This window comes from Ambystoma mexicanum, chromosome 3p, assembly GCF_040938575.1.
Source record: "Ambystoma mexicanum isolate Mex_15411 chromosome 3p, UKY_AmexF1_1, whole genome shotgun sequence".
Taxonomy (NCBI): domain Eukaryota; kingdom Metazoa; phylum Chordata; class Amphibia; order Caudata; family Ambystomatidae; genus Ambystoma; species Ambystoma mexicanum.
The window spans coordinates 621201778-621227155 of record NC_090925.1 but is presented as its reverse complement, the minus strand read 5'-3'; the positions used below and the strand labels follow the sequence as shown (position 1 = coordinate 621227155).

The 25378-nt window shown below is 45.6% G+C and overlaps 1 protein-coding gene across 1 annotated transcript in view; it reads left to right on the top strand.

Moving 5' to 3' along the window:
- The window catches only part of STK10 (serine/threonine kinase 10), a 967310-nt gene that overhangs the window by 194497 nt on the left and 747435 nt on the right, over positions 1-25378 (top strand). Inside the window, exon 2 of the mRNA XM_069651382.1 lies at positions 19178-19342. Coding sequence (XP_069507483.1) covers positions 19178-19342 — 165 coding nt within the window. The remainder of the gene's footprint in view (positions 1-19177; positions 19343-25378) is intronic.

Sequence of the window (25378 nt, the reverse complement as noted above, 5' to 3'; positions counted from 1 at the left end):
GAGATCATATGAGGGTCCATAGATCCGGCGAAGGAACAACAAAGAGGATGTCGGTGAGGGCCTGTCTGGAAGAGGCGCTGGAATAGGTATCAGCAATAGGGAGACCAGGGTTGGGGGCCAAGATATCTTTTTTAAACTTCTTCTTTCCAGACTTAGTGAGAAGGGAAGGGTAGTTGATGGAGAAGCAGTTGGAATAGAGTGGTGAAACAGACAGCGCGATGAGTGTGAAGAGAGTAGGCAGAGGGAGGAGTAAGCAAGTACAGCGGTATAGAACAGTCGCTGGGCTAGCAGGTTACAATCAGTGGCCAAAGTTAAATGCAGAATACACCCAAGTTTGACTTTCAAGATAGATGAAGGCCCTGTAGTTAAGGAGTCAGATGGTAAGGGTGAGTGCAGACATGACTACAATTTGGGAACATAAGGAGAGCTGAAGGAGTAGCAGCAGAGTAGTTGGTACAAAGGAAGTCAGAAAGGAGGGACTAACCCATGCAGAATGTGTTGAAAGATTCATGGTAGTCCAATAGTCCAGGGGTAGCCGCCTCAGGGAGGCTTTGGCTGTGGCAGAAATCACATGTAGCAGCCTGTAAAGCATACGGGGAAGCTGACAGGAGCCTTTGTGTGGGCCTTGGTGCACTGGGCCGGCTCCCGCCTCCCTGTTGCTGCTATTGGTCTATGGCAACCTGTGCAACCAATGGGAGGGGAAGACCAGTGCAAGCCCAGTGGAGCTTAGGTAAAGAAAAAAGGTGCAGCCATCTTGGAAGCTAGAAGAACACAATGGGCCCCAATGAGGGAGAGGCAAAAATAAAGTTAAAAACCAGGGTTCTTGTTAGAAAAGAGCTAGATGAGGGCTATCCAGGCACTCCGTGCTTTGCCAGCAAGTTAATTTTCAAATTACAGCACATAATGCTGAGTGCAACGCACCAGGCGCAAAACACACCAAAAATGGTGCACTTACCCTTTCCGAAGTGCTGGTTGTGCTGGAGTTGTTTGCAGACAGCAGGAGGTCTTCAGGAGCAAGAACAAGGGCTCCAAATGTGCAGAGGATCGGAGGAGGAATGAAAGCTGAGGGAAATCGCTGGGTCAAAGAGCAATCGCCCAAAGATCTTTTGTTTACCATTGTGAAATTTGAGCGGAGAACAATTGTTTAAGGTGTACGATCACCGAGAGTAATTTGGTTTGTCACTTTGAATCAGTAAACCTTCTAAGGCAAGAGACTTTAAAAAGAAAGAGATTTAACCTCTGAAGGGGTTTTGATATCGTTGAACTGAACTTTGAACCTTGTGCTGACGAGGCCAAGGAGTGTGCTGTCTACGAGACTCCCGCCTTGTCCCGTGCTTCAAATGTGGGGAAGGGAGACCAAGCCTTACCATCCTTACTTATCATTTTTGTGAACACTTCTTTCTTTTCTGGTGAACATTATCCCACACTTTTTGTAATTTAGTAGTAAGGATTGGCAATAGTTTATTTTTTACGATAGGCCTTTTCTATTTGACAAGATCCCACTAGGACTGGCTTAATATTATTTGATCATCATAGCTTGTTCCCATCTTAGATTTAGGTTTAGATTAGGCATTTATCTCACCCATTCTATAGTTCAATAAACACCCTTGAACTGTGATCACGTGTGTGTCTGTCTTAACTGGTCACACCATGAGTTCCTTACACCTCTTTGTTTTTCTTTTCCACCGTAAGTGGAAGGGGTATGCCCAGATGTGTGTCCTGTGACTGCTGGGCCTAGAGACCCAAGCTACTTCTCACTGATGACGTCCAATGATTCCAAAACATGTCTTGGAATGCTTGTAGTATTGTGCAGAAGGGATGTGACCTAGCTATTCGGACTCGACTGCCACTTTGAGGGCGGGTCCATGCCTGCTTTGCATATGGTCTTTCCGATTTCTGTAATGGCTTGGCAGGTGAAGAGCGATGTTCTAGAGGGTTGCCCAGAGCAATTGCCAGAGGTTTAAGATTAATTCGAAACCTTCCAGCCATCACCTCTTTGTTCTAAATTTGAAAACGAGACAACATTTATTTAGCAGGAACGGTGGACTGGGAGCCATTTAGGACAAGCAAGGCAAGGGGGTGGAATGTGTGCAGAGGGAGGGAGACCGAACGGTCCTGATAGCTGAGTGCAGGATAGACTGTAGGGGGGAACAAGTCAGTCAGGTAAACCAACATAAAGTTAGGAGCAATGATAAAGGCAAGAGAGGACCAGGTACTGAAGCAGATTCTTAGCTGAGGAGAAAGAAAGTAAGTGGCAAATCTTCCTGATATTAAACAAATGAAAGTGACAAGACTGATATACAGACGAACAATGAGTTTGGAAAAAAAAGGTGGGACAAAGAAAACCCCCACGTTCTGTGCTTAAAGGGACAAAGGAAGGTGCAGCGTAGGAAAATAGATAGACAAGGGAGTCAGGGGGGGTTCTTAGAATAAGCAGGAAAAACAAGATTTCAACTTCTTTCGAGTTAAGACCCAGGAAACAGGAAGACATCCAGGCAGAGATTTCAGACAAACGAGAGCTACAACTAGCAAGGCTGGTGCAATGGGCAATTTCCTGGGAAGCGAAGGGGTGCCTATAATATCGATGTCTTTTTATTCAGCTACTCCTGCAGCAGAGAGAATGAGTGTCATTGCAGTATGGAGAGGTTGCCGCTTCCTTAATCTGCCTCTTTCTTCTGCTGCTGCTATGCGAGATAAGTACCGTAGGGTCACTTTATCTTTGCTTCTTTTTTCTTGAAGCTCTTGCTTTTTTCAGCCACTTGTCCTATCGGGCCCACTCTCCTAATCATTCCACCTCTCATTAGGTTTCCTTTATTCTTCTGTGTACTGCCCACACCAGTACATAGCTCTCAATCTGTTCTGCTATATTTAGAGATCTATCTGTTAGTGGGGGGGAAAGTGTGGCCAATGTTGGCTTTGCACTTTCTGGTGGCCGCCCACACACTATCATCTGACACGACATCTGGTGCAGGGATGCTCCACGTACCATTCAGGGACTTTCTCGCAGGTGTGGCAGTGGAGCGTCTGCGCTTGGCACCACATAACCGTCACCCATCTGTGTTTGTTGTAGTTGCCATGGTACCCCAACAGCTGTTTCTTTTGCTATTTCAGTCTCACAGACCTTATCTCTGTGTGGGCATGGTGTGGCTGAACAATTGAGGCACTTGGACTGTAGTTCAACACCTTTAGTGTATTAAAGATACTGGGTTGGCGGCGGGTCTACTAGTCTTGGGTTTTTGTCTAGAACTAAGGAGGGATTAACTAGGCGCCAAAGATTTAAGATGGAGAACAAATGAGGTACACCGTCCCACTTTAAAGGACTTGTGTCATGTTCAGGCTCCCTAAACTGTCACACATTGTCAAAGCGATATAACATCCTGCTTTTTTAGTATACTCACTCCCATGGATATAGCACACATCAAATCTTTTTGCTTCTCCCTGCTTTCTGCTTGGTCCAGAAATGGTCATCCATCCAATTGAGGGTTGTCTCCCTACGCTCTTATGTGTTGCATACGCTTACCTGCTGGAACTTCGTACTACCCCTTGCCCTAGGGAATACCTTACAAGAAGGGACTGTGCTGCCTCCGTGCTAGGGTATTGTGAAGAAACGGAGGAGGCAGAAGGGAGAGTAAACTGTAGCTTTATTGCTGGGAAGCAATGTCGTCCCAGCCACCAGATTTCTGAAACTGACACAGAATGTGGAACCCCGGCCAAGAACAAACATACCAGGGTTCCATTACACGTGTTACAACACTGCCCCCCTCCCCCGCCACCCTTACTGATGAACAAAAGCGAATCTGTGCAACCTTGAAACAAAAATGAGGAATAGAAAAGAGGGAAGAAAGGTAATGGAAGCATAAAAGAAAGAAAAGGCAATTCAAAGATGGCAACTCAGTTCTATACACCCCACCAGACATCTCTTGATTTTACTGGAGGCAACCTGATTCTAGGAATGCGGACACTGCTTGTGGAACGTGCCAGAGCTCCATCAGTGCACTCCATAGCACTGCCCCCATGGTCCACATTCTCTGCCGCGACACCTGCAGCTTCCTACCAACTGAATAGCCCCCTTCACAAATCTGTTCACTCAGTGATGGGGCATTTTCCACATCTTCCTTCAACTTGACAAATTCCTCCTAGCAATGCTCCGACCACCTGACATGTTTCTTCAACAACGCCCGAATACACACACTCTTTTCCATGTAAGATGGGATGCATTTTAGATAGTACACGGTCATTCCCAGTAACGACCTAAGCTGCTCCTTATTAACAGGAGAAGGCGCCTCCCTCATCACCTTCACTAAACCTTTCCTAGGTTTTATGCCACTTTATCTTCTCTAGCCCTTGGCTTCCCTCCTTTTGATCCTTGTCGCCAGTGAAGAAACTGAGGAGGCGGAAGGGTGAGTAAACTATAGCTTTATCGCTGGGAAGCAGACCCCATGTCGCCCCTGCCACCAAATTCCTGAAACTGACACAGAATGTGGAACCCTGGCCAAGAAAAAACACACCAGGGTTCCATTACATGCATTACAACACTTTGCTCTTACATTTATAAGCAAGAGTTTTTCCCCATTGCTAGGGATTTTGTCCGGCTGAACTTCTTGTAACCTACCATTCATGGATTACTCCTTGGCTCTGGCTTCTCATTTGTAGTCCCTGGATTCTAAGAAAAAGCTCCCGGTAAGCTCGTAACAAAGTGTACTCCTTATGTGTGGACGATGATCAGGGTTTGAGGTGTAGATTCCAGTAGGCTAATGCTCATTCTCTTTCTTGGGATATAGGATACACTCAGCAGCGGCGCAGTAGTAGGCTGTTTCTCCTTCTCAGTCAGTGTTAGAATTTCAAGTTGAAAGCGATTAGCCATCCATAAAAAGTCACTAGCCACCTCAATTCTATACATATACGTAGCCTACCATTTCTTACTTTACACAATGCAATTATCACAAGCCAATCTCTATTGGCGAGTACACATTCTGTGCCCCTGTTGTTCTGAGTCAAGTTGCAGCACCTTGTCAGTAGCCTGTTGTCCTTTGTATGCCAAAATGTGTTCTCTTCTGATGCCTTTCTACCCAGGCTACCTCATAATCTATGGGGTTGGGTGAGTCCCTATATCCTGCGGGTCACTGGATAGGTCAGGACTACCTCCTCCTCATGTATTTTTAGTCCCTGTATTAATGTTCTCAGGTTTTGTGCTTTTTGCTCCCACTAAGGGATTTATTCAGCATTTGTCCACGTTTTAGCGAGGTTAAAGTAGAGTGTGCCTTTTTTAACATCGGGTGGTATTGTGCATAGCAGTGAATGATTAAGCTCAGTATGTGTGTATCAGTGAACATTTCTGCTTAAAGTGGTCAGGAAAGAAATCCTGCCGGTCTTAGACCCTTCTCTGTAGTAATGATCAATATGTGATTCATCACTTCTTTAGCAGTGCTCAAACTATGGTATGCCACCCACATAATGATTGTCGCCTTCAGGCAGTGTAGCTGTGACATGAGCTTCCTCATTGCCTGTCTGTGATAGTCCAAGCTAAATGGAGATGAGATGGATGGGCTGTCGCGGCTGTGAACTTCCAATAAGGTTCTTGGTCATATGCTGGTGATCTCTCCTTGTAGCCCTCACCTTGGAAGTTTAGTTGACAGATGAAAATGGGGAATTAAGATGAAGAGACTGGCCACCCCATTCTCCTATCTGCCATCAACAACAGAATTGTAACACATGCTAGAGTCTGAACAATTCTGAGTTGATTGAACGATTATAAACTGGCCATGATGTGCTAAATGGGCATAACGAAAACGGAACAGTGTGCCAAATGGGTATAATCTAAATTAGCAATGATGTGCTAAGTGGGTATTGTGGAAACAATGTAACGTTTGTGTTCCATCCTCAGTTTTGGTAGTGCTTAAACTGTGTATAGGCCATAGATTAATAAATGAGTAGTGACCTCTCCCTGCTGGTAGTAACCCTAATGCAATGCACAACACGTGGAATTTTGATTGACTTCAAATTCATTATTAAATATGTACTTATTAATAGGTACTCATTTGTTGGAGTGCACGTTATTTTTCCACATTCCAGTTCTACAGAATAGACGTCTTCTTGGGTAGATATTGCAGATGCATATTCAGTATATGCACACGTGTTAGGAATTTTGATGAAAAAGGTTGCAAATCTGAGGAAGTGTGTTCTTAAGTTATGGATTTGATATTTTCTGTAATAATGTAATGTGGAAAAGTAACATGCACTCCAAGATAAAGAGCACATTCAATAAAGGAAAACAAAACATTTCTTTAGAAACAGTGAGGTCTTCAAATAAGTTTGTAAATCCCCAAATACACTTATAGAGCACTACCATTTTCAGTAACAGGGACATTATAGACTAAAGTGACATTCCAGACCTATAGGCCTCTCTATCTGTGGTTGGTGCCCCTTCCAAAATCAAAAAAACACTACAAAAAAATATTCTTTTCGGAGCCACCTTTCCCAGTGAAAAAATAGAACAAAACAAATCTCATAGATTCCATCTGTTTTACATTTTTCAATCAAGTAGTTGGACTCAATAAGAACCTCCAACATTTCCATTAGCATTTTCTACTATGCTAATGGAAGTAATGGACAATTGTATACTAGAGAAAAAGAAAAAAGGACTAAAGTTGTCTGTTACAAATGCTTTTCTCAAGCATTCCATTAGGACCATAATACATGGACCTTCATGACTATCCACGGTCTCCGCAGTCCCCTTTCCAGGCCAGGCATTAAACGACCCGGATGGCACATGCACACCATTGGACTGGCAGCCCTTCTACGCTTTTTACTTTTATGTTTATAACACAACCTCATTGCCTGCTTCCAAACAGTCACACATCCATCCACCAATCACTTCCAAAAACTTTACATGTAACCTCATCAACATTTTAAACATCCAGACACCAACTGCCACTTAATGTTCTAGAAATCTTTTGTATCTGCATTTCCCTTACTCATATAAAACAATTGTACACAGTGCTGGTGGCAGTAGGGATAGGCAAGTGCTGATGGGAGCCCGGCAGGGAAGGGCCAAGGGATGCCAAAGTGTGAGGCCACTGGCTAAGTGCTGGTGCGGGGTGGGGTGCACAGCCGCCAGGTGGTAGGCCCGCAAGGGCAGTGCTGAAGGGGTGGGGTTGGGGGGTGGTACTGGGGTCGACAAGGTATAGGGCATGTAACCTGTGAGGTTCATGAGGGACCAGGCCACCAGTCTCAGAGGCAGTAATATGAGTTATCGGGGAAGGTACAGAGGGAAAGAAGAAGAGAAAAAGTTTTGAGGAATTTCGGAAATTTAAGGAAGTACGGCTCAAGTCTGAGTGGAGCAGCAAGGCTGTTCCAAAGCGAGGCACCCGCCGAAGAGAGAAGCCTGCCTCCTGCACTCTACTTGGAGCATTTGACAAGCAGAGAATTGGAGTTCGAGGAGGGGAGGGCTTTAGTAGGGGATTATTTAGGGAGTGAAAGCTGCAAATAATGTGGTCCCATGCCCCAGAAAGCCTTGTCGATGATAGTGTTCAGTTTCATCCTTCCTGCCACCATGAGCCAGTGTAGAGATTTTAGGGCTCCAGAGATAAGATATCTGGGCTTGAGGCCAAGGAGAAGTTTTGCAACCCTATTCTGGATTAGCTGAAGGGGGCGTAGGGAACAAAGGGGGAGGTTGCAGAAGAGAATATTGCAGTTGTCCAGCCTAGACAGGACCAGGGCTGTACAGACATTGAGCTTCTGGGGCAAGGTGATGAAAGGTAGAATGCCTGTAAGGAGGTGAATCTGAAAGAGGGCCTTCTTGTCAAGGTCAAAGATGTAAGGAGAGGGAGGAGTGAAGGATGACCTCAAGGTTTTGGCCTCACAGGATGGTGAGGGTATATGGCCCAAGGAGGGCTGCCAGAGGGTAGGACGGAAACAGAGCCCAGGGTCCAGATAACAAGGATCTCCATCTTACTGGCATTGAGACAGAGATTTATAGCTGTACACAATGCCATGATGTCTTTCCGACAATCTGGGATAAAAGAGGGAGAGCAGAAAGTAATGCAGGGACATTTCAGGGAAAGCTGTGCGTCATCGGCATAACACTGGAAATTAGGAGAGAAGGAGTAGATCAGATGAGCCAGAGGGACAAAATAGATATTGTAGAGCCACGGCAATAGGATAGAACCCTGGGGGATGCTGCAGGTAGAGAGTGAGGTGGTGGAGAAATGGCCCCATTGCAGCTGGAAAGGGCAGTTAGTGAGGGAACAGGTCAGCCAGTCTAGTGCCCGATCCATGATGCCTAAGGTACCGTGTAACAGTTTGAGGATAGAATGGTTGACCGTGTCAAAGGCAGAGGAGAGATCAAGGAGCACTAGCCTCAATTGTCCTACCATCATAAATACCATACACACTTCAATTCTATCACTCCACCATATTAAAAATACGGTATACTCCCCCCTATAGTACCTATAACAGCTGTACACCTCTTACTATAGTGTATGTGGCCAGTGGCCAGATTCTTGGGGGCATGGCCATAGAATCTGGCTACACCCACCATAATAGAATTAAATCATCTAACAAGTATATATAATACATCTTCAAATAACAACTCACCCAGACCCCCCCCAATCCCAATAACATCCACTGAGAGAAAAATCACAGATGGACACGGCAGCACCTGCACAGCTTTTTTTCACCTATAAAATGAGCTCTATATCACATTTTTTCCAGTCTCCCACCCTTTCCAAGCCCTCTTTCATCCACAAAATAACCCCAGATATATATTTCCGACTTCTTTACCTCACTGCGCTGTCTGCTGACAAAGACTGTAATCCGCCCATCCAATATGAGAACAGTTTCTAAAATGGTGCACCTCACGTGTTAAACATCCAATCAGCATGTGCCTCCCTGCAAAGTTTGGTGACCATTCATTGAACGGCGCCAAAGTTTTATAAGCTGCCCAAAAAGTACTCTTTCTATAAGTTAAGCAATTTAATCAATATTATTTCCATTTATTACATAAACATTTCTCATAAGCAAATATCACAATTTCTTATTTTGACAGAAATGGAAAACCTACTTCTGTGGCTAGAAGAAAACATTCCCAAATAAGAAATGAGTGAAGATGAAATCTCAAATGGTAAACAGTGCATCTTACAATATAAACAAATAATGTAATTTATGGAGAGCTCATTGAAATAATGTTTTCTTTTCTTATATTACATAATTTACAGCACTAAAACTACAGCACAGATTAATTATGCAGAATCCCAACAATCAGAATTACAATCCCAAACCCCAAATAATGATCTTGTCTTCAAAATTGGATGAACTTAGCAATGACTGTAAAGAACTTTTTAATGATAATCATGTTATTAGAAATGTTGATTATCAATGTCCTACTTGTACCCGTCACCCTTCGTGCCGCAAATAACCTCAATCAAATTCACGAAACATAAATCAAACGCGCTTTGATAAAAAATCTTTGAGGGGATTGGCTCCTCCGACGTATTCCATATCTATGACAGTAATCACCACAGCTGTGCTGCTTCGGAAAATTTTCTGCGTCGATGCGCCGTCCTCAAGGACCTCCTCCGATGGCCGACGTCACCCGATGTGATAAGTAGGACGCATGACGCCCGTAGCCTCAGTTCCGTTTGTTCCGCAAACGTGTTTGCTTCGTGAATCTCGGTACGCCTCGACTCTTTGGCGTTTGTTGTTCATCTCGGTTTTCGAAACTATTTGTTTGTGAAGTTATTCTTCGTGAAGATGTCTACCTCGTCTTCCACACCGCATCTGGGCTTTAAGAAGTGCGGGGACTGTGGGTCCAAGATGTCAGTCACGGACTCGCACGACGCCTGCCTCTGGTGTCTCGGGGAGGCCCATGACACGGATGACTGTGTCGACTGCCAGTCGCTCACGTCGAAAGCCTTGCGGGAGTGCAAGAAGAAGTTATCGGTAGGTAAGGTGTCAAAGCCCCGGAAGTCGAGGTCTGCAGGGCTTTCGACGGACGACTCGAAGGGCGACTCGCTGCGTCGTCGTCAGAAGTCCAGTGGGTCTCGGTCCCAGACTCGGACTCGCCACTCCTCTGCCTTTTCGAGGCACTCCCGGAAACTCTGTCATCGGTCGCCTTCCCCGTCCTCATCCGAGGACTCTGCCCGTCGGCGGGTCGCTTACCCCACCAAGCATGCGACACCGGAGGAAAGGGCTTCTTTCGAGAAGAAAACTTTGGCGATTCTTGAATCGTAGGGTACTGGTTCGTCCGCGCCTCCGAGTGGGGTCGGTGGTGATCAGCCGAGACATGCCGCTCGCACGCCTTCGGGCTCAGGTGGTCGTCACGATTTGCGGGAAAGGTCCCGCTCAGACAAGGGGAATCGTTCTCGGCATGCCCGGTCCAGGTCCCGGTCCTCAACGCGCTCGAGACCGCGTGAACCTGTGATGTCTGCGAGAAAGACATCGACGCCTGTGGCGCCGAGGTCGTTGATGGACTCTCGAGGCTCCGCCTCCGAGGAAGTCGTCGGCGCCCAGGATGTAGAGGGACTCGCTTAGGGCTCCGCCTTCGAGGCCTGTGTCGATGCTGTCGGCGCTGCATCTGTCGTCGACGCCGATTCTCTCTACGCCGGCACGGATTCGCTCGACGCCTTCAATGCCTTTTGGGGCTGTGTCGACGGGGGTACCCCGTGGCTCGGGGGAATCCTCCTAGAAAGGCTCTAGCCAAGGTAAAGCATGGCTTTGGTTCCAGTTATGTGCCTTCTTGCCACCATCTGGAGTTTATTTCAGAGGTGGATGAGGGCTCTGATGATGGCTTGGTGCCTGACACGGTGCCTGACGAGATTCTCTCGGGCCATAGCCAGTTTGAGGACCTGAGGCAGTCCCTGCATGATGCTAGTGGGCTGGACACCTCTCCGGAGGTGGAGTTTTGTAGTCCTGAGCCTGGCACTCATGCCGATTCTTCGCACCGGCGCCTTATGTCACGGGTCACCGAGTACTTAGGATGGTCTGCTCCCACAGGGGAGTTTGTTCTGGATGACCTTACGGATATCCTCGATATTGGTCCACCAACTGACCCGCTACTGCCATTCCATATGGCTCTGCAAAGAAGGGTGGCAGCGGCTTGGACTGCTCCAGAGAGTCTCCCGGCAGTGAGCAAGTCTTTGCCGCCAAAATACCGCCCAGCCAGTAGTGACCCCTGCTACTTGTCCAAGCACCCTACTCCGGAGAGTTTGGTGGTGCAGGCGGCTATGGCCCCGGCAAAGCAGGCGTCGTACCCTACCATCCCTCTTGATAGGGACGACAAGCGTTTTGTTTTGACGGCTGGGCGAAGAAAGTGTTTTCTGCACGGGTTATGGCGCTTCAGGCGGCCAACTCCATTTGTGTCTTGTCCCGTTTCACGCACACTCTGTGGAACTGTGTTTCCTTGGCGGCTGAACATATTCCCGAAGGGGATGAACGGGATGGTTTCCTGGCCATGGTTCAGGATGGCAAGGATGCCATGTGTGAGGCCGTTTAGTCGGGTGTGGACATGGCAGATTGCGTCAGCCGGTCCATGGCGGCAAGCACCGTGATACGCAGGTTGCGTGGTTGCGGAAGTCGGGGTTTGCTCCTGATGTGCAGGCTCGGCTCCTCAACATGCCCTTTGACGGGGAACATCTTTTTGGCAGCAAGGCTGAAAGAGCCTTGAGAGGTTGCAGACCTCAAAAGCTGCAGCGAAGTCGTTGGGCATTGCAGTTCGACAACCTCTGCCTTTTCGTCCTAGGGGACAGCAATGGAGGGGAGGTTCCTTTTTGTTATTACTCATCCTTTGGTAAAGTGAGAGGAGCTGCCAGTCAAAGGGGCCACCGTAGGAGTGCCAGAGGTGGAAAACAAGGAACTCGAGGCAACGCCGCAGCCGCTTCAGCTCAGTCATGAGGCCATGTCCCATGGTTCGCCGGTTGGGGGAAGTCTGGCGCAGCATCTTGCAGAGTGGCGCGCCAGTACTTCAGATGTGTGAGTTCTGGAGATCATAACCCACGACTACTGTCTTCCTTTCTGGCAGAGGCCTCAAGACAATCCACCGGAGAATCTCTCTTTGAAGAGTCCGGATCCGTTCCTTGCGCAGGAAATTCAATCTCTGCTGGAGAAAGGCACCATAGAACTGGTGCCTGTAGCGGAGAGGAACAAGGGATGGTATTCCAAGAAAGACGGGGGATTGAGACCCATCATGGACTTGCGCGGTTTGAACAAACTCCTCAGGAAGGACAAGTTCAAGATGGTTATTCTTTCTCAGGTCCTCCAGGCCCTTAAACTTCACGACTGGTTGCTGTCTCTCGACCTCCCTCAGGGATGCTTATTTTCATGTGCCGATCCATCCAAAGCACAAGAAGTACCTGAGGTTTGCAGTTGGCGACTCGCACTTTCAGTTTCGGGTCCTGCCGTTCGGATTGACCTCCGCCCCGAAGGTCATCACCAAGCTCATGGTAGTGGTGGCAGCGCACCTCAGGAAAGGGGGGATTCACGTCTACCCCTACCTGGACAATTGGTTGATCAGGGCGTGCTCTCCCGTGCAAATCCTGGATCATCAGTCACCTGCCACTCCCTCCACAGGCTGGGCTTCTCCCTCAACTTGAAGTCCCATTTGACGCCAACTCAGAGGCTCCAGTACTTCGCAGCAGTGCTCGACACGTCCCTGGGGCAGTGTTTTCCTCCCCAGGTGAGGGCTCATCACATTCAGCAGATGGTGCACAAGTTTCAACTTGCCCAGACTCTCCCAGCGTTCGAGTTCTTGAGACTGCTCGGCCTCATGGCATCCTGCCCTCTTCTGGTGCCAGAGGCCAGGTTGCGGATGAGATCTTTGCAGTGGGCACTCAAGTTCCAGTGGTCTCAGTCCTCCGGCAGGATGTCGGACCCTGTTCAGGTGCCGTCTTCGGTCGCCCGGGACCTTCTGTGGTGGGCCGACGAAGGCAATCTGATGAGGGGGGCTCCGTTTGGCTGCCCTGGCCGGAGGTGACGATCGTGTCAGACGCATCCTTCACAGGATGGGGAGCTCATGCCAACGAGTTGACAGTCAGCGGTCGTTGGTCTCCGTCGGAGTCCAGACTCCATATCAATCTGTTGGAGCTGAGGGCCGTCAGGCTAGCCCTGAAGGCTTTTCTGCCGACTGTGCGAGGAAAGAATGTCCTGATCCTGACGGCTAACACGGTGGCCATGCACTACCTCAACAAAAAGGAGGGGGGGGCAGGGTCACGTCCTCTGTGCAGGGAGGCGATGCAGCTCTGGTTCTGGGCAATCCAGCAGGAAGTTTCGATCTCGGCAGTTCATCTGCAGGAGACGAAAACGAGACGGCGGACGCTCTGAGCAGGCAGATCACGATCTCTCACGAGTGGGAGTTGGCTCAGGAGATTCTCCTGGAGATCTTCACCCTTTGGGGGACCCCTCAAGTGTCAACCGGAAGTGCGAGAGGTTCTGCTTGGGGGAACTTCCTCCAAACGGAGCCTTAGGAGACGCGTTTGTGGTGGAGTGGTCATTCCCACTGCTGTACGCGTTTCCTCCAGTCCCCGTCATCCCGCAAGTACTGCAGAGGTTACGGAGGTTCGGTTCCCGGATGATCCTCATTGCTCCGGCGTGGGCCCAGAGGACATGGTACCCGGACCTTCTCGACTTGTCCATCTGCCCTCCACGTCGTCTTCCCTACCGAGACAATCTGCTCTCACGGTAGGGGGTCAGGTTCTCCATCCAGAGGTCAGATCCCTCAGCCTTCACGCTTGGTTTCTAAAAGGTTGTGGTACAAAGATTGGGACCTCCCTGAAGACGTGATGGAGGTGTTGCTCTCGGCCAGACGGCCTGCAGCTAAGTCCCTGTACCGTTGGCGTAATTTCTGCGACTGGTGCAGGGTTAAGAATGTGGATCTTTTTGCATGTGACATCCACATGGTTCTGTCTTTTTTGCTTTCTTCGGCCCACAGGGCCCTTCAAGTGGGTACCATTAAAGTTTACCTGGCGGCACTGTCCATATTTAAGCGCTCGTCTGAATAGTGTTCCTATTTTAAAATTCCTTTAATTTCTCAGTTTCTGAAAGGGATCACTAATGTGTTCCCTCCGTCACCTTTCCAGGTGCCCGGTTGGGATTTGAACCTTGTTATCAAGTTTCTGATGAGTGCTCCGTTTGAGCCTTTGCATTCATGCCCTTTGAGACTGTTAACTCTTAAAACTGTATTTTTAGTTGCGGTCACTTCCGCTCGCAGAGTGAGTGAGTCACAGGCACTTTCAGTTAAGCCACCCTTCACTGTGTTTCATAAGGACAGGGTTGTGCTTAGAGTTCGTCCTTCTTTTCTTCTGAAGGTGGTGTCGGAATTTCATTTATGCCAGAAGGTTGTTGTTCTGGCATTTTATCCTCCTCCACATCCTGTTAAGGAAGAGGAGAGGCTCCATAGGCTTGATCCTAGGAGAGCGTTAAGCTTTTATATTTCATGCATGTTCCAGGTCAGAGTGGACGATCAGCTCTTCATTGGTTACGCTAGAAAGCGTTTTGGACATGCTGTGACGAAACAGACTTTGTCTCGCTGGATTATTTTGGCTATCTCTGAGTGTAACCGCTTGGTGGGTAAGGACCCACCGTCGGTTTACGGGCCCTTTCTACCTGGGGTATGGCTGCCTCTACTGCCCTGCAGAGGGTGTTCCTATTCGCAACATCTGTGATGCAGCCACCTGGGCTTCGGTACATACTTTTGTACGTCACTATTCCCTCGATTCCATCCGGGGGCAGGATCTGGCCTTTGGCAAGGCGGTCCTTTACTCCGCAGTTTAATTGGGCATGCTTAATTTCTGTTTTCTAAATTATTTTCCCACCTCCTTGCATTGGTACTGCTTTGGGAGCCTGTCATAGATATGGAATACGTCGGAGGACCCAATCCCCTCGAAGAACAAGTTACTCTCTTACCTGGTAACGTTCTTTCGATGGGATAGTCTGACGACGTATTCCATATCGCTCCCTCCCTACCTTCCCCGCTACAGAATTTCTTATGCGATTGCAGCTTACGTTTCCGCAAGGCTTTGTGTGTCAGACTGGCAGAAGACTGGTGGCACACGTTCTGGGAAAATACTACAACTGAGGCTATGGGCGTCGTGTGTCCTACTTATCACATTGGGTGACGTCAGCCGTCGGAGGAGGTCCTCGAGGATGGCTCATCGACGCAGGACGCAGACCCCGAAAATGTTCCGAAGCAGCACAGCTGTGGTGATTACTGTCATAGATATGGAATACGTCATCGGACCATCCCATCGAAACAACGTTACCAGGTAAGAGAGTAACTTGTTCCTCTCCCCCAAGATGTTTACTATATTGACATTCCAAACTCTCCCATTTATGTTTAGCATTCTAATACCCCATCCCATTCATAAATGCACTTATTTTTTCTACTATAAATATCTTGTATATTATTGTGTAATAAATTCTTATTTTTTCTTTAAAACCTCAATAGTCTGTAGACTCACAACTGTTCAGAGGGTCCGTTTACGCAATAGGGTCTGAGTGGCCTTTGCAACTTGTCCGGGCATGTCCGGTCTCGTGTGACTTTAATTATTCTGCAGAAAATGTGCCCGTTTATGGACATCCATATGTATATGCCCTGCGTCTCCTTCTCGACGGGGTCTGTGGACACCCACCACAGATGCCCCCAGACGTCGTCATGTGACCACTCCTGTGCCGCATGACGGCTTGTCGGCGAACGCTGTCCATTACCACAGACAGTTAGAAACTGCATTTCCGGCCAATCTTCTTTGTTTCAAGTTGAACATTTACCCTTCCAGAGCTCCTAGACCCATTCTTTGTGGATCTGTCAACTTTTTACAACTTTACAAGGCCTGTTTTCGGCACAGTAGTCTGCAGACAGTTCTTCTTTAGGGACCCACTCATTATTTTTAGGCCATCTCAATCTGACACACCAGGAGAGAGCATCTGTTGACAGCTACTTCCAGGAGTTTAAGAATGCCATCTGTCAGTGCCATCCCACCTTCCCAGGGGCCACCACCACCATCACCATGTGGAGGCCATGCACAGGGGAACAGGCGCAATGATGGGGAGTAGGATGACGAGAAACGGGAAGATGAGGTAGAGGAAGTTCCTACCTCCAGCACCCAGACAGTCATGTGTGTGGCGGTGCTTTAAAACCGTTAAGGGTGCACCAAAATCTAAGGCTGCCAAGGTGCAATGCATTGAGTGCAGGGTTGTACTCAGTTACGGATAACCTGGGCAGTACCTCCATGCGACATCACACTCGCTCCAACCACCCTGGTGCTCTGAGAAAGGCTGTTCCTTTCTCAGGGAGAAGTTATCTTCCTCTACCCAGTCTTCCTCAACCGCTACTGCCAACACACATGCTACTCCTGTGGGGCAGAGGAGATCCCACCGGCTGCCTCGCAGGCTATTTCTAACACTGTTGACCTTTACCTTTCGAGGATCACAATACTCTTGTTTGTGCTGCGACACACCCTCTGCCTTGGGGAAGAAGTTTGAGTGCTTTTGAGGCATGGTCAAAGAGCACAAGAAACATTGCCACCGACCTCAGATTTAAGGCAAGCCCAACATCTTCCCCTGTCCACCTACCTCTCTGTATCTGTGGTTGGGGTCCCTTCCCCCACCCCTTATCTCCTTGCCTCTCCTACAAAAAAAACAAAATCCCCCAAAAATTAAAATCCGTTTTTCATTCAATAATGTTGGCTCTTAAAAGAAACTTTTTTTTTAAAAAACAAAATGTTTGGGGTTTTATATACTGAACTAACAAATGTTCTACTGAACTTAATAATTTTTTCTAACTTTCACAAAAACTGCTTCTAATTTTTATTTACTACAGCTACTAAAATAATATTTCATGACATATTTCAAGAGTTCACAAAAATAGTTTCTGTGCATTTTGGGTATTCAAAAGAAAAATCTGATTCCCGACTAATATCTGGAAGTTTAAAGTGAGCCATACTCTCACATAATGGTAATAAAGTTACTCAGTTTAAGCCACAATCTGCATACCACAAAAGCTCCACTCCACCCAATCTAATTGTAGCAGAGATGCCACGAGATTCATTATAAACCTTTAATGAATGGATGCAACAATCTTCCCCGCCATCCACACAATGCTTCTTCATAGCCATCTTTACTACACAACAAAGAAAACACTTCCTACCCTGTACTCCTCTACACTTCAACTCCACCTCCAGGTCCACAAAACCTGATTGTCTAGTCCCCCAACATCCCCTTTTTATGCTGGACATCCTCAAAAGACCTGGATGGCACGTGCGGGGCCATGGACTACCACAGTGTCCGTGGACATGTCAGCAACTGCAACGCTTTTATTCACCTATAAAAACAGCTCCCTATCCACTTTTCTTCCACTCACCCACCCTTTCCAGGCCCTCTTTCGGCCACAAAATCGCCCCAAATTTATTTTCCACACCCTTTTCGCACTGCACTATATGCAGTCAGCGTCGGTGTCCATGGATAAAACATGACGGCTGTTTCAAAAAATCTGATGCACCTCCAGGCTTTTCAACATCCAATCAGCGTATGTTTTTGTTGTCCGTGGGCATCCGCGGACACTCAATCAGGAAGAGTCTGCTGACCAGACCCAGATATCACCAATTCTTTTTTACCTACTTTTTGCCCATTTTTTTTTAAACTACTTGACGGATTTACATCAGATTTACAAAAGCACACTTTCAGGGTCAAACTGCCGAACCTGGTTCAAGTTTGTGGAAAGTCTGTCCAGCGGTTTGGGCTGTTGGGGCAAGCACATTCTTTTTTCCATTGTGTCTGAGGATTTCAAAACGTTGTGGACCCCTGCCCCCTTTAACATTATCACCCCCCTTGACGAAACAGTACCAGACTTTGCAGAATAATTTCGAGGAGGCCTTCTACTTCATTTGCAAAGTTTGGTGAGGATTCGTCCAGGGGGGAAAAGTTATAAGCCACCCAAAAGGTGCTCTTTCTATCCATTGAGCAACTTAACCATAAATACAAGGCCGCTACCACAGGCCCTGTAATATAACATTCCCTTTCAAATGTGGAATGAACATATTCTACAAGATCTGTCAAAGTGGTAGATGTTTCATTGTACAAAATAACTATTAATAACTTTAAATTATATATATATATATATATATATATATATATATATATATATATATATATATATATATATATATACTTTAAAATAACATCATTGGTGATGTTCAGAAATAAAGGTTCTTCATGAAATGGGGTTGGTCTTCATCATCCCATATACTCTAAGGGTCTGAGCACTGTGCGAGGTGGACCTAGAGTAGATGAACATTTAAAAATGTATTTCTTTACTGTGCTGCACGATGGTTTCCCATTGTTTCCAAGGGAATCTTCGCACGTTCCTGAACAAAGCAAAGTGGAATTTCTGGATGTTTTTGTTCAGTCTCACTCAGTGCTCCAGATAAGATTTGACAGTTGGAGTGTTTTACCCCCTATTTTTTAAGTTGGGAGTAAAATGATTTTTTATGGAGTAAAAATGTAAGTCCAGCTCCCAATAAGATTATTTTATAAGCGAGTAAAAATATGTTTTAACTAAAAAACGAAAATGTTTTAGTAATTATTTCTTTGCACCTAGTCATTCAAACATATTAAAAGATAGATGTTTACTGCGTCAAATCAGGCAGTTAAAATAGTAGTTTCCTCCTGTGTTAATATGTGCACTGGTGGTCCAAACTTATCCATGGAGCTGTAAGGGTGAAAGCAGGGGTGCAAGATTCTATTGTTTTTTTCCGATTTCGTTTTTGGGAGTATTTTTACTGCCTATTTTTTATTTTTGGGGAGTATTTGCCAATTTCTTGGGAGTAAAACTAGCCGATACACCCCTTTTCTGTAGGTCTGGTCTCACTGCTGAATTGACACGGTCTGATGTAGGAAACTTTGTATATTTATCATAAAAGGCAGAATCAGTGATTCGGCTGCCCGAGGTCTGACCACAAACCATGCATACTGCTTAGTTTTCAGGTTAGGCCTTAGGGACTTCTGCATATTCTGCACCTCTAAAAGGCTGGCTAACGAGAATGCATGCTAGTCAAGCCTCTCCTTGGGTCAAAGTTTTTCAGGCCTTGAAATCGAATCCCAACTGGTGATATTGGCTTGTTGGTGGGACAATAGTAAATGAATGCCTTTCCCAAAACACCTCTTTAATCGTCCTTTCCATCTTTGGTCCTAGGTTAGGAACAGAGAGTCTGGGGTTCTGGCAGCAGCCAAAGTAATCGAGACTAAGTCGGAGGAGGAGCTTGAAGACTACATGGTGGAAATTGAGATCTTGGCCACCTGCGATCATCACTACATTGTCAAGCTTCTCGGTGCTTTCTACCACGACGGGAAACTCTGGGTAAGTGTTTATTCTAAATGCTTAATGAGATTACTAATTTTATGGTGAGGAAGGAGAAAATAATTTAAAGTGTGGCCACTGCGCAATATCAAATTTAAAAAATTCAGACCATCGATTGTTTTTCAAATGCCTCTACTTAAATACTGCAAAAGACAAATTAGTTCATACTGCTGTGGATGGACCTATTGCTGGTCAGCTATGTTACAAATAGATATTTTTAGATCTTTTGGTTTATTCTATGTATGATCCATTCATCCCTTGCTTTTCATTTGCAGCTTGGATAATGTTGACTTGTGGTACTTGTTTTAGGTTTCCAGTTTATATTTTAAGCCAACAAGGTCCACAGTACATAAGTGATGCAAGTCAAATAAACGGTTCTATGTGAAAGACTTAATTTTAAAGGTCTCAAGAGAAAAAGACTGATTTACAGTGCCTTATTTTATATTAATCGGAAAACCAGCATTGCAAAGTTCTTTTTCTTTAAAACCCCCCGATACCCACATTGTTCCTTCCCACCCACTCCTCACCCACTCCCGCCGGATTCCCCATCTCTCAGCCCCAGATTCTCCCCCGACCTCACCACCCTCCCACTGCCCCAAACCAAAACACATACATACACATACATACACACAACACACACCAACACACACGCACCCACATACTTAACCATTCTCCTCGTACTCTGCTTTTGGGTCCTGGCGTGCCTCTCAGCCCCTGCGTGCACTCGTGTGCGGCAGAGGCGTGACAGTTCTGTTTAGAAAGTCACAGAGCAGTCTTTCTTAATCGTTTTTTAGATGAAAAGATCTTAAGAAAAAGATATTTTCACCTAGAAGAAAATAAACAGGTCTTGTGGAAAATTTCACATAAATCCATAGGAGGAATTGAGAGCTCACTAACTTATCAGTCACAGTTACATTTTGAATGGCAAGTCTCTCGCTGATAAACAGTTGTGTGAGATGGTGTCTGGGGGGATGACTGAAGTTTGCAATGTTTTATGTTTCCTATGAATTTAGGATTGAATTTGAAGGAATAATATCTTATTTTTCTCAACAAAGTGATATCACTTTACACATCTTGCGCTGATTTGCATATTGAGAGTCTTTGATTTACTGTGAACATCAGAATGTAATGATTCGAAACACCGGATAGACTGTAACATTTTACACACATATGTATGTAAATGTACTGTCACGTTTAAGCAACACACTTTGCGAATTTTGTAAACCATTCTAGAAGAGTTTGAAGTCAGGCATCAAGAGCTTGGTATTTTTACTGTAAAGACTGAGGTTTTGGGTTCCCTGGTACCGCACAGCACGTGATGGTTGTCATTATAGGTATGCTGGGCATCATCATAATCATCATCATCATCATTGGGATTATTCACCATGTTAACCTCTAAAACTGGCATGAACGTTGCAACAATATCATCAATATTAAGAGGACAATGCCGCTGGCGCACATTTGTTGGAACCATGTAGCGATGGGGGGTGGGGGGGTGTAACAGCATAATGTAGAGATTCATCACACTAAATCCATTGCAGTCCTTTTTCTTCATACTTCTTTTTTCACATGTTGCCGATTTGTTTATTTTTACATCAGTGATGTCACGTCATCACGCAGGTTACTCGTCATACTGAATCGATGTTTTCTGCTCATATATATTTAAACAGAGGTAGCAAGGTTTACATTAGAATATATTTTCAAATTGGGGACAACCTCGGTGGAGGTGAGTTTCATTCAAATCTAATCTCATTTTTAGCCATTACGATCTTGGTTACTTTTTTGATAACGCTTTGATACAGTGTGGAATATTTGTCCACAGATTTCTTAATGGATGTGCCTCGTTTGAGAGGAAGAATTGATACAAAGTGGTTCAGGTATTGTGTAATACACTTTGTGCAGAGGTTGGTTTCATGTTGATGATTCTTTCTGAGGTCAGATGAAACCCACGTATTGAGAAACGCATGTTTTTCTCATCCTAGATTTTATGGAACATCATGTACACAGGTAATATAGAGCACACATGTAAATATATCATTTGAGTTGTTCTTTAGTTTGAGATAATGATTGCAAATTGGTAATTTCTGTGTTGTGTCCTTTGTTTCAATGTTACATCTTTTTCATGGTTCATAGTGACATTTCTGAACGTCATATTTTCGAAATGCCATTTTTTGACAATAAAATGCAGAAAAAAACATTTTTCGAATGGTTTTTAAAAAAAAACATTTTTAAATGGAGTATCCCCTCAACCCCCGGTTTTTTTTATAGACACTTTTTTTTGACAAAAAAAAAATAAAACAAAATAAAAAGACCATTTGGAATTATTTTTTTTCAGCATTTTTTCTTCGACAAAATGGCATTTCGAAAATGTTTTCGACAATTTAACTGGATAGCCTTTTTCATGTATGCATTTTGTCACATAATGCTGCTCTTCGACTTGATTTACTTTTTACGGGTATATGTTTTTATTGATAATTCAGCGATTAGAATATACAAAATTTTCCCTGAATCCCACGGTGCCTAAAGCCTGGGTTACACCCGTTTTGCTACAAGGTTCCTTCCCCATGGTTCCCAAGTGAACATTTTTGTGTGCATTCAGAAGGAGAAATGTCTGGCCACCAAGCCCCTGCTTGCGACACTCTTGAGCCACGTTTTACACCAAAACAGAAAACAAATACCCTAAAATGACAGGTTTGTGAGAATAGTTAAGAGCATGTCGCAAGCTACCCCTGTGTTGGAACAGGGAGCTCATAGTCCAAACAGTAGGACAAGGAACCCTGTATACAGAGAAGTGAAGCAGCCATGTACACAGATGGTGTCTGGCGGCCATGGGGACAAGACTCAGACTTTAATGTGGTGGACTGCCGTGAATTGTGTCATGGCTGGGGCAGCCCAAAATCATATCTCAATAGCCACACAGCTTCCACAGATTAGCAGATCAAAAGCCCGGTTTTAGTCTCTGAAGGTGTTTAAAGGGGAGCCTGACAAGAATGGTAGTGTGAGAGTTATGAAAAAAGCGGAAAAGATGTGAAGAAGGCAGAGGAGATCAGGAGAAGACCAAGGAGGAGAGGAAGAATATTGAGAGAGAGTGTGCGCAAAAGCGGCAAAGTAGGACCTTTTGTAACTTCACCATTTATTGCCACGAGTCACTCACTAGCTCGGGCCAGCACAGCTGGTCGAAAAATGGCTGTGCTTGCCTTTACCATTGGCCAGGAGAACGAGTTCCACTCCCTCCCTAGGCCAGGAAATGTCCTATATGGAAGGAAACTAGGTTGGGCTATGGTACTCTTTAATGATGGTGGACGTTTAACTGTGGCTCCTCTGGGAGCAGTGTATTGCCTGGATGCTATAGCTGCCTTTTGGCTCTAAGGGGCTGACTGTAGTGGTGTGGCAGGCTAATTGCTTCTTGGACTGAGACTGATCTCTTGTGGGAGCTACCTGCATAATCCCGCCTTTTTCTCCCTTCTCTAACTGGGCTGCGGTTACTTACCCCCATTAAGATGCCAAAAGAGAGACTCGCCAGAAGGGACAAGAGTGGACCGTGGATCATTTATTTACTTGGGTGTTTTGTGGAGTGCTACATCACTTTGTCGCTTCTTCGAAGTGTTTATTGGCCTTGTGGATGATATTCAGATAGAGCGTTTAAGCCTTCTATGGATAAACTGCCTTAAATTGTTTTATCTGCCAATGGGTTAATTTGGCTGGGGATGAAGCTCGACAGACGTATAGTTCTCATTGGTGGGTGGTCCCACTGTAGAACCAGTTGAGGGGTGGTCCTTTCGTGGTGTGCTCTTGGGCAGAAGTAACGCAATGCATGTTAAAGATAAGAGGGCTTCGAATTAACGTGAAAGAACACAAAGTGAAATGACAAGCTAGTTTAAAAAAGTAATAGGTCTCGGAATATAATGCAACATAGCATGACATAACTATTGTTTTTTTTTTATTTATAGAAACAGGGCGCCTCAGAGAGGATTCATTAGTAAAAATCGTTTATCTAATACATTGAATAGGAAAATACCATAGAATTCTCAATTTTATACAGATCCCTTATTCATAGGAGTTTTAAAACAAACATAGATTTTAGTTTAGAAAAGGAAGACGCCACTCCTTAGTGATTAAAATAGCAACACAGTGCATCCAAATCCATTTATATTTTTTACATTGGCGAATACAGTAACACCTAAAGGAGAATCACAAGTTGCAGTATTGTCTGTTAATAGCAACTCGTGCTGCATGGATGTTTTACATTCTAAATAATTCAGCTATATCACCTGTTCACATACCCAAGTAACAGGCCAAGGTCTGACATAATATGCATAGGAACCCCAAATGATTGCTCTTTCACAAAGTACAGCCAAACGACTATTTCCCAGAGTGCACTAGGGCAAACCCAGAATACATTGTAAGTGACCCGATTATCTTCCCTAATTGTAGCAGCCTTTCGAAAGGGTGAGGCTTTTAGGATAATTTATTTTTAAGTCCTATTTTAGTGCAAAACAAAAGGCAGATCCGTCAATGGCTACACCCATAGGAGGAGAGCAGGGACCTAAACACGTAATGTGTAACACGCAATAAGGGAAGGACGCATGAAAATATCTGAAAACAGGTATTCTCTATATATCTTTGATGCAGATGGAAAACAGTGCATTACAGATGGGTAACTTTTTTGGCAAGGAGTGTTTATGGTAGCAATTTCAGCAGAAGTCTCCAAGTGTTTACAATTCAAACTCTGAGTCCAAATGCAAAGTTATAGACTTGTGAAAAGTCCAATATTATCCAAAGAGATAAAGTCAAGTAGAAAGCTATGTGGATATGGTAAAGAGAAGCTTCTAATTTTCTTATATCAAAACATATTGTGTTTTTTGAAAGTTTGACTTAATGTTACCCTATGGCCCCAATATTATTCTGCGTCTCACTGCTCTTCTATGGGCCAAATGTGAGCGGAAAGCAGTTCTAGGATAAGGGAGCCATCAGAGCCGTGCTTCAACAACAAAGTTGCAGGGTATGACCTTTTGTGACCCCTGGCCAAGGACCTTGGTGATGCTGATGAAGTGCAGAGGGGGAAACTGGAAGTTTGGTAGGGCCCAGCTAACTGTCGCCAGGAGAGGAGTCCAGTGGCTAAGGAGCAGTGGCACAGACATTCATCAGCAGGTGAGCCCGGGATTCATCTGAGTCACAGAAGATTATGCAAGATTTGTTGAGAAGTTGTAGGGCATAGATCATACCCACTGCTAGTCCTTTAAGATTTGCTTATCCACGCAGAAGCAGAGCTTCAGTGTACAAATGGCGCTTTTCAGGTAACAAAATCCTGTATGCAAGTAACCGAGGTGGTCCTGCTGAGTCAAGAGCAGGGACAATGGATGTGGTTCCTTCTGGTCGTGTGAAGAAATTCTGTCTTCTTCAGTGAATTCCTTGGCTGCTTTGTGTTGCGTCCTAGACGAAGACAAACAGTATGGTGCAAAATACTTTAGCTTTTATATAATTCTTGGGAGATGGATACACATTCAGCATCCAATCAGGTACGTTGCACCTTTAAAAAAATTTAGCAGCCACCCAATCAGTGATGGCCATCACATGTACACCTTTCCCATGCCTCTTTCAGGGCAAACAATCAGGATGTGGATTCTGCAGTGAATCCCGGGTACCCATTCATGCATCCAGCCAGACTTTGCATTAATGAGTGTGCAGGATAGGTTAGGGGCGAAGGTAGTGGGCGAGCTTCATGGGCGGGCGAAAGGGATGCATATTCTTGAGGTGGAGAGGGGACAGTGATGCGCGAGCAGAGGCGCTTGTTTCTGGTATCAGAATGTGGTGGGAGCATGCATGGAGTCTGTGGTGGAAAGGAGAGTAGGCTCTAAATGCACCTGAACATGGGCTGGTGTAGCTAGGTGGGAGGAGGGCTGATGGGAGATCATTTGAAGGTGGGGCTGAGGCAAGAGGGGCTAGCAGAGTGTTTGTAGGGGCTGGTGGCACTGGGTGGTGAGTGTGAGGGGGTTTGTGGTACGTGTGCTTGGAGAGGAGGGTTGAGCGAGGCGT